Source organism: Coturnix japonica, chromosome 5, assembly GCF_054131305.1.
Source record: "Coturnix japonica strain WE chromosome 5, WE-NBRP24, whole genome shotgun sequence".
Taxonomy (NCBI): Eukaryota; Metazoa; Chordata; class Aves; order Galliformes; family Phasianidae; genus Coturnix; species Coturnix japonica.
Window position 1 is genome coordinate 12,294,171 of NC_140667.1, and position 14,010 is coordinate 12,308,180.

A 14,010-nucleotide genomic window follows, 5' to 3' on the forward strand; every position below is an offset into this window, starting at 1 on the left:
CTCAGTTTTATATCAGGTTATATGGGACTGCAAAGTTGTTTACAAGATTCAGATTTCCAGAATTTAAAACTGGAAATCAGTGCTTTGTTCCAACTGTTTCTCTTTTGATTATTGTACTCAAACAGCACTCACAAGTGGGCAAAATCAAGCTGTCTTCAATGCTGTCCACAGCTTTTTCAAGTGGGAAAAATCTCATTTCTCATGTTATAAAAGGGAAAACATGCCTACATTAACCCTGGTCTAGCTAAGTGAAGAGGAGATCCTGGAAGCAATTAGTCCTATGCAATCATCATCTTGATGGCATTACCTACAAATTCAGCCAAGTCTCAAACCGTGTAAGAAACCAGAGAGCCCAACAGGTAATTCTCTTTCTAAAGCCCTTAATATTACAGATATTCCTGCAAGTTACATCACTAGTGACTTTCAGCCACTTAAATGCACACACTGGCCGTATTTCACAAGGACAAGTCCAGACCCTGTGCCAGGATATGAAGCAAAGAATTCTAAAAAAGCAACAGTGGACAGGCTGAAAATATAGCAAAAAAGATCAGCAGAAAAATTGTACTGTGAAAAACGCAGCACAAACCAAACCATCCTTTGGATACCAGCATGTCAACAAAGCCTTAGAAATCTGCATATGATACCACCCTATGAATCTAAAACCAGGTCCAACATTTCACAATGAAAATTAATGTAGCAAAAATTCAAATGCAGCAACAATGCAAAACAGTGGAATGATCTGCACTTTTAAGACAAATTTCCTTTTCTGGCTACTGGACAAAGTTATTTCTGTATCCAAATGTGAAATCCAATCCTCTGTCACAAAAATTTTCCTTCTCTTTCTGGTTGTGATCTACAAGTACTCTGGAAAAGCACCAAAAGCAATGTTTTCCCTCATTGCTGTACTTCGTTATGTTCTGCGCTCTGCAATTATTTAGATGGCTGAAAAAAAAGAAGGAAAAAAAAAAGAAAAAAAAAAAAAGAAGAAGAAGAAGAAGAAAAGAAAAGAAAAAAAAGAGAGAGAGAGAGAAGGAGCAACTGTGAAATGCATTGTGCAACCGCAGATGACTTCATGTTAACCCCTGTTCCTGGGTTCCACCCTCGGGTCAAATGCCTATGAGTCAGTGTCTAGCACAGATGAATGATGTCATCCTCACGCCACCTCTTTAGCAAGAAAACGTGGTGGAGCCTTTCATTGTCTGCTCTTAAGAGACCCTGGGTTACTAAATGAAGTTTCCAAGATAAAATGAATGTGCCTGAGCTTAAAAAGACAGCTTAAAAATGAGCACATCACTGCAACGCCTTTGAAATATGTTCTAAGAAAAAGATAGTGATGGATACGCAGCATAAACAACCATCAGGAATTATGTTACAAGTCAGGAAAAAGATTTGCATAGCCCACTCCCCAAAAGGCAACCTACAAAGGCAATCAATTATATCTTATATCAATTCAAACAAAACAACCTAGAATGAAATACCACAGAGGAAATAAATGATGCAGTCTGCCTTTCAGGTACCCCAGTCATGACCAATCAGATATGAAAGGAATAAGTTATGTGTGATAAAACCTGAACATACTGCATCTGAGAGGATGAACTTGGAGTGATGAGGGACATCACTCCAAGTTGATTTAGTACACCGCAACGTGCAAATGATCATTTTGATTACAGTGCAGTTACTCGATCAAAGCATTTTGAGACAAGCATCTTCACATGCAAAACTGCAACTAAAACTGTAAGCTAGTTAATCACTTTTTCAATACAGGAAAGGAGAAATAAATGTAAGGGTTACGGCTACATCAAAATATACTCTAGGGGGAAGAATACATTAAATGACTCTAACTCAGAAAATACTGAAGGGAGAATTAGGTGAAATCTCATGTACCCTGAGAAGTGTTTCACAATGTCCTCCTGGTTTTGAAATCTTTTCTGTATGTGGTCTAGCTTGGCATATTTTGCAGCAATGGAGATCTAACAGAAAGCCACCCTCATCTCCTCAGCTCCAGAACTGGAGTTTTACTGGGGAAGATGGACAACATGTAAAATAAAGGCATGAAGGAAAACCTTCATATCTTGACTAGATAAAGCCTGAGTCACACTGCATAAGACTTCAGAAGTATAGATTTAAGAGGGTTCTTGTTAAACAGAGCCAATGTGGACTCTTGATGCCGCTGCACAAGGAAAGAAACAGCAGCAACCCCTATTTGTAAAGCTGTAATAGCAGGAGGATGAAAATTCATTTTATTTTATTCCAAATGCAAAAAATTGTGTTATGTCTAAACAGTGCTTTTAAATAATGTTATAGATTATGTAGGTACTGACTGACTGAAATATCACTATGAGGCTCTAGCAATCCTTAACATAAGTTTGGCTAGGGATAGTTAGGAAGCTTGCTGTCCCTACTAGAAGAAACGTCTACTTTTACTCTACTGTGTTTTCTGAAAACAAGCAAACATTAGAATCAGACCACCACTGAAGTAAATCATCTTTCAGAAGAATTCCAGTAGGCAGCTAATAAATTCATAGATATATGCATACATAAATGTCCATCCTTATTTACATTTTCTCTCTTTTTTGGGGAGGGAGGAAGGGGTCAATTTTCCATTTTTTTGGCACATAGAAACAATCCTCCTCTTTTGAGTTAGATTCCACTATAACAATGTCCTTTCTTGGTAGCCCTCCCTTTCACCCCACACCCACAAATTGTGATACAAAGTTGCTCAAAAATCAGTCCAGGCTTGAGAAAACACAAGTCTGTTGTCTTTGTTTCCCCCCCTCCCCAGACATACTAGCTATCAGAATGTCTCCTGAATCCTTCTCCAAACCGAAAGCTTCATCCAGCCCATAATTTCCCTCCTTCTTTCTACAGAGCCCTGCTAATAAACAGAGAAAGGAAGGTTTACTTGAAAAATGAGCTGAACACAGTTCAGCTTCCATAGTACGGCAAGTGGCCTCTGCAGAGCCCTTAAGGAGCTTGGCATACATGTTTTTATATAAAGAGTAGCATTGTGGAAATTGCACCACATTATTGGTGGTTTAAAGTGACTAGTATCACATGAAAAACAATGAGGTTACACACTGCAAATTATCACTCTATTCTGAATAACTCAGATCACTTACCTCCCAGTATGTATTTTGATACAGCAACACTGTACATCACAAGGTTTTGACTGCTAGGCTTCCAGAATCAAATATTCACTTTTGAGAAAAGCAGATGTTCTCCGTTTTTGGATTGGTTTTGTTGTGCTTTTACCTTTGAGGTATGTTTGAGATTCTCAAGTGATTTTGGTACTGGTAAGAAATCCAGTGTTCCTGGAGCTTTTATCTACAGTAGCAGTGTGAAACTATAAAAGACAGTATACAGATCCTCACTCAAAAAGAAGGACGTTTTACCCTGTGAAGCCTCAAATCTTAAAACACCCCTCAGAAGAATTACAAAGTACAGCTAGTACTTCTACCATTCTATTTCTTATTTATTTATTTTTACTGTAAACTGAACTATTTGAGCACTGAAGACGTTAATGCATTCTTTCAACATAATAGGAAGCCAGAAGTGGTAATACTGGTTTAGAGGCAGACAGGGATGTATAAATAAGACTACTGTTTCTAAGGAGTAAAGCTTAAATATTATTATATGGTAGTTAAAGTAGAGTATAATAGTCTATTGTTTCTATGAATAGGTTCTCCAAGCACCAATCAACACCTTATCGGTACCATTAATCACTAGAATATCTTCCTCGAGATCAAAGAAACACTTCTGGAGAGTTCAAACTGACTTCAGAAAAGTTTTATGGTAATAACAGATTAGATTTAAACATCAGCAACTATATCCTTATATAATGAGTCTTATTTTGGTGAGTGAACGTTACGGAAAGCTAATTGAAAAGGTTCAGAAAGACTTTCTCACAGTAAAGTGTAAGGAAAAAAAGATATAGCAATCAAAAGTCCAGATTAGACAAAGTGTCTTTGGTTCTGTTCTTAACGTCTGGTGTATGGAACCGTAATTCCATTTCTGTATGATAAGATTCATAGAATTGCTTCCATTAACTATATCAGCAGCTTACAATATTATTTTTATCAACATACCTAGTGTTTTCCTGTTAACGGTATTTGTAAATATGTTTTAATCTTCTCTTATTGTTAGCAATGAGTGGGCTTTCAGTTCTAGAAGGAGGAGTGTAGTTTTGGATCAAACTGTTCTACAGGTCATCCAAGGGCAGATGCTTCAAAGAAAGAAATCCTATTTCCAGGCAGTTTTGTCAGGACAGTTTCAAAGAGCTAGTAAACTCTGAGGCTCAACAGTTATCTCCAAATTGGTATTCTTTCAAGTATGACTGTTTATATTTCTGCGTGTTTTAGTATTGATTCCATTCTTCTGTTCTTATATTGATATTTATTTCCAGCTAACTGCTCTCCACAGATGCTACAGCCATCCATTCTTCCAAAAGTACAAGTTAACTTCAAAGCAATGCAAAAGTTGATAATATATTCAAACCTGCTGCATGTAATTTACAGTTCCTGTAACTTCCACTCAAAAACTCGCTGCTTTAATTTCTCCCACTTATTTACCTTGCAAGTGTTACTGGACTTTTTTTTTCTTTTTCTTTTTTTCTTTTTTCTTTTTTTCTTCATTAGACAGAACAGTGGTGTAATACTGTTTCCAAATCTGTGTTGTTTTTGGTTTTGGTTGTTTTTTTTTCTTATAGACTTGAATGGCATTACCTGAAGGTCAATGCCAAGTACTTCCAAAAATCATAAGTAATAAATTTCATAGAATCATAGAATCACCAATGTTGGAAAAGACCTACAAGACATCTAGTCTAACCGTCCACCTATCACCAATGGTTCTATCTAAAGCATGTCCCTCAACACATTCATTCCTCTAGTCATTAATTACCCTTTAGAACCTTCTGTACCTTCAGTGCAAAACAAAATGAATAGAAAGAATTATGCTATACTGTTAAAGATGGCATCAATTTTTGCAGAGGTAGAATAGCTACTACCCCACTCTTTCAGTTTCTTTTATTCATCTCAGAACAAAACCAATCTATTTTTCAACAGAAAAAAGGATATATTTCCCACTGTTATCTTCAGTGCTTTCCTGGAGGAAAAGTCCAGCTCTACCCCACACCACTCCTCACATAAAGAAGACTGAGTTTAAGCACAAATGAAGAGAAAGGACAGCCTAAACACTACTGTAATTCACTATTGCAGCCTACCTCCTAGGACAGGTGCTCTGAATATCAGAAACAGAGGCACCAGGTAAAGAAATAACATGCTGCATCTATGCAACTATTTAGAGCACTCCTCAAACCCACAGCACAGCTTTCTGTTGGACATAAGCAACAGGCAACGCTGAAGTAAACATCTCAAAAATATTTCTGAGTTAGTGAAGGAAAATTACAGAAAAATCTCAGCCAGAGACGAAGAGCATAAGATCTAATTCTTAGTTATTAGAGAGAAAAAAAAAAGCCTTACAACCTGATGTTGGTTTGGTTTATTTACTTTTATGTGCCAGAGAGTACCAGGAGGCCAACTGTATAAAAATTGGCTTTCAGAAGTACATAACTATTTTTCCTGAGATAAAGGTAGCCAAATCCCTTCAATAAATATCTTGGACCATCCACCTGTAGAATGGAATGTAAAATTGTTTGACTTTCCCCACACTTTCCCACAGGAAAGAAATAATTCAAGATATTGCTGTAGACTAGAGCTACACCTAGGTTCAAGGCAGAGAAGAACAAACCTTCTATTAGAAAATAGTTGATAAAGTACTTCAGTTCTGCAGTGCATCTGGGTGCTTCTTTGCATGACCTAATGGCTATGACAGTAATTAGGAACAAACATTTTTATGCAACTAAAGGGTAAGCTTGTTACATGGCTTTGTGCTACTATTCAAATTATCAACCAGCTCATCATCTTGCAGTGGAAGTATCGTGAGCATGATAAATAAGCAGCATTTTCTGATCTTCTAATCATGCTGATCAAAGAAGAAATAGAGTGCAAGTTGCAAAGTGTAAAGCAGGGTGAGCTGCTTAGAAAAAAAGATTACATAAGCATCAAGTAGACATTGTGTGGAAACACCAAAAGACCTGATAGTTACTAACAATAACAGCTTCTGTTGATAATGGTTTTCATACAAAATGATAGCCTGTGCTCAACACGAGGTAAGCTCTGTTCAATAAATTTTAGGGATAAGTTACTGCTATGCTAGAGAGAAAACAGTGGAGTGAACAGCAGCCTCCCAGCTAGAATTTGCCCAGGATCCCCTTGTACATGCACTAAGCAAGACCTGGTGAACTCTCTCCTTAATGGGAGAGACTGTAATACCAATATAATAATCCAGTAGTGCCCTACAATGAAACACATCTCTATTTTCTTCTCCTTTAGAAGGATGAAGACAGAAATGAGTGCTGCAGGTAAGCAAAATACCGCATGAAACAAGTAATGAAATATCTGATCTAGAAGGTTCACAAATGGAACAGGAGATGCACCCCATACACAATATTTTCTGACAGTCCATCACAATCCCAGAGGGTTTGTCTTGGCTGAGAATACATTTTCACTGATGGAAACGTAGAAGTTTCCAATAGGATCACTTTTAGGTAGTATGCCAGCACAATTTGATGTCTGTGATATCATCTGAACTGATCACTCCAAACATGTCAAATAAAACTGAAATTTCATCCAGTCCTCAAAAAGGTTATCAGCTGCCTCTTGTGGATGACCCAAACCAAGTTTTAGAACAAAAATACTGTGTGCCTTATGAGCTCAGACAGTAAATAAAGGGTAACTGGAGCTCATAATCTCTCACTGGCTTCTTCATCCTCACTAATTACCAGCCACACTACTTTGAAGCCTGGACTGAGGATCCCTGAGGATCCAGTTTTTTTATTTTATACCTTATGGAAATATTTGCCCCAGACAGCCACAGACACTAAATCTAGATCCCATGATGGCAATGACGTCTCTGCTTGTTTTCATTTCTCCCCAACAGTTGAGAATAAATATTTTGTTCTGCAGGTTCACAGAAAGCAATACATGATGCTGCTGGAGGAGTTCAAAGCTGTGTGTTAGTGAATTAATCAAGACACACCATGCCAGCAAACATGCATGACCACTTTACCTCAGGTCGTATTCGCTCATGGTGCGATCAGCTACTGTTCTTCCATTCTTATCAGGCCTCCTTAAATTGTGAGAATGAAATCAATTTGTTTGGCAATTCCCAAAGTACAGCTCATTCAGCAATCTATAAACACACTTCTCCAATAGCTTAAATCAGAGGATAAAATAACCAGTACCCAAAGTCTGACCAAGCTGGCCACAGTCAGGCCACTTTGCATGAATAAACTGAGCTTTAGAAATGGCTTTTCTAATATTTGGCAGTGTCTCCTACTGAATTCAACTTACAGGAGACAGGTATGGACAGGAAGGTAGGACTGCATGACAGACTATTTGTTTAAACAGAAATCACACTGGACATGTTTGTTCAGAGATATACTTGTATATCCAAACTCTGAAGTATACAAGTTTTAAAAAATCTTAAGACTAGTTATTTAACCAAGGTAGCACAGCTATATATGCAAAGTAGCAGTCTGACCTGGGATAATATGGGTGTATTTTGTTCCTCTGTATTTGTTCCAAGCTAGACTCCTCTTTGCTAGAATGTTTCGAATGAGGACGTATCCTTTCATATCCTTTTAGTTACACAAGCAGGAGTTTCTATTTCCTTGTTTATCTTCAATGAAAGGGTGAGCAGTCAAGTCAAGCATTGGGCAATGCAGCAGATGTGCACAAAGCACCCATCTGACAATGGCCAGGGTTCCCACTGAGACTTTTGTACGGAGAATAATTGTACTTTCTTTTGGCATGAACCAAGGGTACAAAATCACATTTACGTGTGCAAGCCTTTGCCCTCTCAACATGTGTTCTTAGCTGCATTAGAAGAACTGGTGAAGGTCAGTTTGATTTGCAGTCCTAAAATCAAAGAGCTGGCTGATGGCAACATTCTAAAATACAGTATTTCCTTCCTTGCCAACCATAGCTAGGTTTTATGTATTAGGGTTTGCAGGAAAAAAAACAATCTTTTAAAAGGATGAGTCAATAACAAACAAGCTCTGGTATTTAAGAATCCAGAAAGAAAAAGAAAAAATAAAATTGAAGAAGTTGTAATCAGAACTACATTTTTAATGCCCTCATTAAAAACAAACAAAAAACCTCTTAAACTGATGTAAGATATTGTATTTAGTTTCCAGTTGTGTTGTTTTCCTGTAATGACCTCTCCTGTGAATTTTCCTTTCTGCATCTCCATTCTTTCTAAGCATAAAGGACTCTCAAGCTAATCTTCCATCTGTTACATGGTCTGTCCTTTCTGCCTTTCCATTTTTTTTCCACCTTGATCTCTGTTTTGTTTTCCAAACCCCAAATTCTCTACCATCTCTTTTCATTTGCACATCCAGTTCTTGGAGTATTTCAGTCTTCCCCCCTCCCATACAATACCAACAGCAATTTTTTATCTGAACCTCATTCTCTTGAAATGGGACAGAAGTACATTTTGATTTGCTCCATTTTGGATCAGAACTAAGCCAAAAACCAAGAATGAGAATATCATTCTGCAGACAACCATATACACAACAGTCCAGAAATAACAATTCCTAAAATATTCATGACACAACAAAGACTTAATCCTTTGAGTAAATGTGTGCACTGCTAGAGATTAGAAAGCAGCACTTGGTCAGAAACAAAGGTAAATCACCGTGACAAAGATCTCCAATAACTACCCTAAGACTAGCTCATTTCCCCAAAATTCATAGAAAGAGAGAGTTTTCTGTCACTTTATACAGAAAGAAAGTACTTGACAAATCATGAGCCTCCTGCAGCTCTTCCACTTAGTATGCATTTAACCTTCTCTCCCTAGACAGGCTGGGGATGAAGGAAGGAAGTCACTATCCTGAGACCACGCAGCAGAGCAAAGAAATGAACACAGAACTTCCAACTGCATCCTTAAGTTTCATGCCATTTTGCTTTCCTACTGATATGTTTTGGGGGGACATCAATAGATATTCCCATGAAAACTCAACAATTTTGTTATTCATAATATCGAAACATAAAGTCGCAGAGGGTTTATAGGTTCATATGACCCATCAAAAACAACTTTAAGATAGAGAAAACAGATTAATTCTTGAAAGTTAGATGGAGATACAACTCAGATAAATCCCTTGACTACCCAATCTTCTTCTGCCCTGCAATCTTCTTAGAAGACTGCAACCTACTTGCCATTTTTCCCCCCTCATAGTGGAGAATTCCCAACACTTTAACAGCAGGTTTTTGCCTAGCCTAGCTCTTTCTCCAGTATGAGACCCTTTGCCTGTTCCTTGTCAAAGTGACATGCTACCCAGAGCCACATCTTCCCTGTGTTGTTAACTGGAAGTGTGCCCACAGAGATGTGGGCACTGCTCACTGAAATAGAATGCACCACCACTTTGTTTCAAGTGACAGAAACTGCCATTATTTTTAAGCTCATTTGAAAAGGATGCAACTTTCACAGCCACTTATATTATTAGGCTAAGAAAAGACAACTTTTGCTAGATCTTCTCTAATCTGCCAAGTGCAAATCACTTGGCATTTACAAACCCAGATACTATATTTTGGTCTTATCTGGAAATAAACACTGGCAGAAACAACAGGCAGACAAATATGTTACTGATCAGCCACATAACTGAGGTCTGTGAAACAGAACATTAATCAGCTGAAGACCAAACTGCACCAAGTAACACATCCTCATGAACACTCCAGTTCTGACACAGATTCATGAGGGTAAATGTACCCCCACATTGTAAGATGCTTTAAGAGTGAAAGAGATGTGCACTCAGAACAGTAAGTGCCACAACTGAGCTGCTGCAGTGCTCCTAGTGATTTCATTTGATCCAACAACTGCCAAGCACTGTGCTATGAAGCTGGTATGTTTATAAGCTCAGACAATGAATGAAAAAGCTCAAATACAAGTTAGATGCACCTTGTATTTAAGAAAAAAAAAAAACTGCTCACTAAGACAGGGAAACCAAAGCTGATGGATGCTGAACTGAAGTTGAATTAAGAGTGAACTCAAAGCTTCACAGCATGGGATGGTTTATTAGCAGCCTGAAGACAAAGGCCACAAAGCAGTTTTACTCCCATAGAGAGAGGAGCCCTATTATGGAGCCTTTCAACTCCCCAAGAATTGCCTTTTAACTCTCCCTCCACAGTAGGACAAACAGGGGAAAGAAATTAGTCTTGGATGATGTTAGCTGTTTTGTAACTTGTAGTGCTAGTCCCACTGGAGCTGTTCTGACTCCTGTCAGATTTATCCTCTTGATATTCAAAATGGATTAACCTAAGGTATCTTTTTATTAAAATAAAAATTAAACAGCATTTTCTCCCTCTCCCTCCTGAAATATGTGGATTACTTAGAAAACCAAATGATATTTCCTGGATTTAGTAGTAATCTCTGACTGCAGCATTGCTATTAGAAGAAATGCTACATGCTAATACAGGCCATATCCAATCACTATGTCATGCTGGCATCCACCTACAGGGTAAAAACCTAAAAATAACCCCAAGTCCCTTAGCTTTCAGAGATTCAGAGATCTCTGTCATCAGCTTGAATCAGTCCACAGCAAAATTATTCCATGTATCAGTTTAAATGAGTATATTTTTATTAAGAAGAGAGATGGCTATTGTTTCTCAAACAACTCAAGAATTCAGACAAACTGCCCAACCTTATTCCAGCTATCCAGCGCTGTTCGCAGTTGTTTTCATTAGATTTGCCCAAATTCTACCCTCTGAAAAACATCTCATTCTTAGGTCTTATACTGGGAAGACTAACTGAGCTCAGTTGCATAGCTTGTATTTTTGTATTATCTTGTTACTGTAGGATTAATTAGGGGGGAGAAAAAAGAAAGAAAAATAGCACCGTGTTAATTTGAACATAAGCAAGAAATACACACCTTTGCTCCTGTGGTAAGCACAGATGCCACATGAAGTGGTGTAACTTGGGAATGAATTCAATTTGTCTATGCAGGTAGAGCTCAAAGCAGAATTTGGCCCCCATCATAAGGAAAAAAAACCCACACATTTACTTCTGTGGGAATAAAAACAACATGTTAGGGGGAAAACCACACAACTGACTGTACTCAGCTCACGTGTAAGGATCACTTAAAGAACGTGAAATTGTTCTCAGAAGACAAACTTTGTGACCTTACATCACTGGTCATGTAGACTGTAATGTCATCTCAAAATGACTAGGTAAAATAGATTCTCATTGGACTGCTATGAAAAAAAATAATCCAACTCTGAGCTACTTCTGATAAACTGCTCCAACTTCTGTCAGTCTTCTGTTCTTAAAGCATGTGAAACACCACAGCATCCATAAACAAGAACTGCGAAGAGGATCAGAGTGGATTTTTCCATGTGATCAGCAACTATTGGCTCCTTGCAACTAAATCCCTGCCCAACGACCTAAATGTCTAAGGCATCTAGTGATGTTCTAGCAAGACAATAATACCTTTCTTATTCAAAAGAGCAAAACTAGGAGTGCTGTAGTGTTAGTAATGGCTGGGCCACAACAGGTTTGTGTTTTAGTAACCTACACCCAGTGTTTCAAATACAGAGATTCAAGATGCCTGTTGCAAGACACACACCGAATCACTGTACTTGCTGCTATAGTTAAGTCTGTCTGCTCTGAGAGTCCTGCCAGCAGCCTTAGAAAGATTGATGAAGAACAGAAACCGAAAGAATACACAAGTTTGTTAATGAAGGGAGAATGCAGACAAAGAAGAAAGCTTACACTGGCAATTGTTTTACATTTAAGCAAGGAAGAGCTGATCTGTCCTTTCCATCAGAATTATTCGAGATAGAGAAATAATACAAACAGGCAAAAAGCAAAAAAACTCAACAAAAAATGCAAACATACCCCTACACAGAGGTGATGAGCAGTCCAACAATGTCACTCAGACAACATTTATTTCAAGACATAGATATCACTTCCTGATCTTTCAAAGCATGTGTTGCAACTGGGCAGAACTGGGTGAGGTCTGAGGTCAAGCATGCATGCTAGCAAAGACTCCTGCAGGATCATGGCATAAGATGAACAGGCTAAACAAGTCCTGCGTAACAGTCCATGGCAGAAGTTAGGACTCAGAAGCTGTCCCAACACCTTTTGTTTTTGCTAGCAGGACATGAAATTTGTTCTCCTGCAGCATCTCAATAGCCGATTTGTTCTTCCTGACAATTCATCTCTTCATGCAGTTGCACTGCATTAACTCCACACACACACACACACACAAAACAAGCATCAGTTTTGCCAATTTGAAGCCTGATTCATTCCAAGATTCAGATTAAAAGTTACCGTTCAAATCTGACACTCATACTTTGCACCAGAACCTGCACATTTTTTGCCACTTTGCTGAAACTTTTTTACATACATCTGCACTATGATTTTGAAGCTGTTAGAATAATCTTTTTAACAGTCTCTGCTGAACAACTAGGCACAAACTTCCATGTTTCTATCAAGTCTGTTTATACAAAGTGTAGCAAAACACTAAAAACCACGTTATTCATTTGGTCATGTACAAAACACCCTCCAAATCATCTGTCTGAGAAGTGGAGAGTTTTTAAACTGGATTTCATTTCTTAAAATGTGAGGTCTTCCATTTTTATGACTTACTATAATTGCTTCTCTCTTCAAGCTGGTGATTTTGTCTAGTAATATAGCAGTGGAACCGATCAGTTAAATGAAGCATGAACTGCAGCCTGCAGAGAGCTGGATTAAAAACTGCTGAGTTTTCAACATGATCCTTAATCAGAGAGGGTTTCTTTTAGAGGCAAGAAAATGTAAAACATAGGGGGCAGGGGGAAAAAGCAGTAGAGATGGGATAATAGGACTCTTCTAAAAATCAAAATCTGTTTTAATTTTTACACACTACGCAAACCCACAGCACTACAGTTCATGAAGTTCACCATCCATTAATAATTACTGAAAAATGCATTAATGGCTTTTTTTTTTTTTTTTCTAAAGTATGTTCACAACAGCATGTCACATGGGCTGCCCGCAAAACTTATGTAAGAAAAATCACTCAGCAGCACTAGCAGCATTGGCTTGCTTTCACTCCTTCTAGCTATATCCATCATGTACATTCAAAGCCAGCCTAAGATGCTGAACTCGCAATGTGTATTGCAGTTTTGCTTTGCTTTGGAATGAAAAACCCAAGAGGACCAGGAGGCATCTGTAAACGGTGCCTTTTGTGCACAAGAATAAAGCCAGTTTCTCAAATAGCTGACAGAGTGAAAAGGGAAAAAAAGTGAAAGGGACAAGGAAAGAAATGAAGAAAAAAGAGAGAGGAAACATCATGTTGTTTGCCTGCAAGTTCTGCCAAGTGGACATACTTGGAGAGCAACCCATTTCCCCAGTAAATTTAGAGGCTGTTTTCACTACTCCGTGCTCCTTTTTCTTTTCGTTAATCCTGTGCTTTGCAAGGTTCATTAACCCTGTTTACGCAGCAAGGTTGGGTCAGTCTGACCTGCTACGAAAATGCGCATATATCTGCAGGTTCACGTACATACTTCAGTTCCTTCTGAAGTCACAACACTTTCAACATGTTTTCAAACTACAAATATATATATCTGGAACTCATTTTAATTATTTTTTTTTCTACTTTGTATAAAAAATATTTAGCAAATGTTGCACTTTCTGTCCCACTGCATCCAGTTTCCTCTAAAAGTGACATTTCCAGTTTGTTTTATGTAGTGATATACACCTCTACAACAGCTTTCTGACTTCAAAAAAACAAAACAGAACAGAGAGAAATGAACAGGAATGATGCGCCCACAAGAAACTGCTCACTAATGCTCGGGCATCACCTCTCTACTGTTGTAGAGAAACATCATATTACATATTACTCCAAGGGAATGATAGATGGACAAAAACACATCTGGCTCCAGAGCACAACATTAAATTCAAAGAAGAGTGCAGCTC

The 14,010-nt window shown here is 38.1% G+C and overlaps 1 protein-coding gene across 6 annotated transcripts in view; it reads right to left on the minus strand.

Annotated features, from left to right (window-relative positions):
* KCNQ1 (potassium voltage-gated channel subfamily Q member 1) overlaps window positions 1-14,010 on the minus strand; it is a 314,910-nt gene that overhangs the window by 144,123 nt on the left and 156,777 nt on the right. For 3 of the 6 annotated variants that reach the window (XM_085550022.1, XM_085550018.1, XM_085550017.1), the window contains one exon: window positions 7,126-7,185. The exons of the other annotated variants lie outside the window; for them this stretch is intronic. In XM_085550022.1, coding sequence (XP_085406148.1) covers window positions 7,126-7,185 — 60 coding nt within the window. The remainder of the gene's footprint in view (window positions 1-7,125; window positions 7,186-14,010) is intronic. 6 annotated transcript variants of the gene reach the window in all.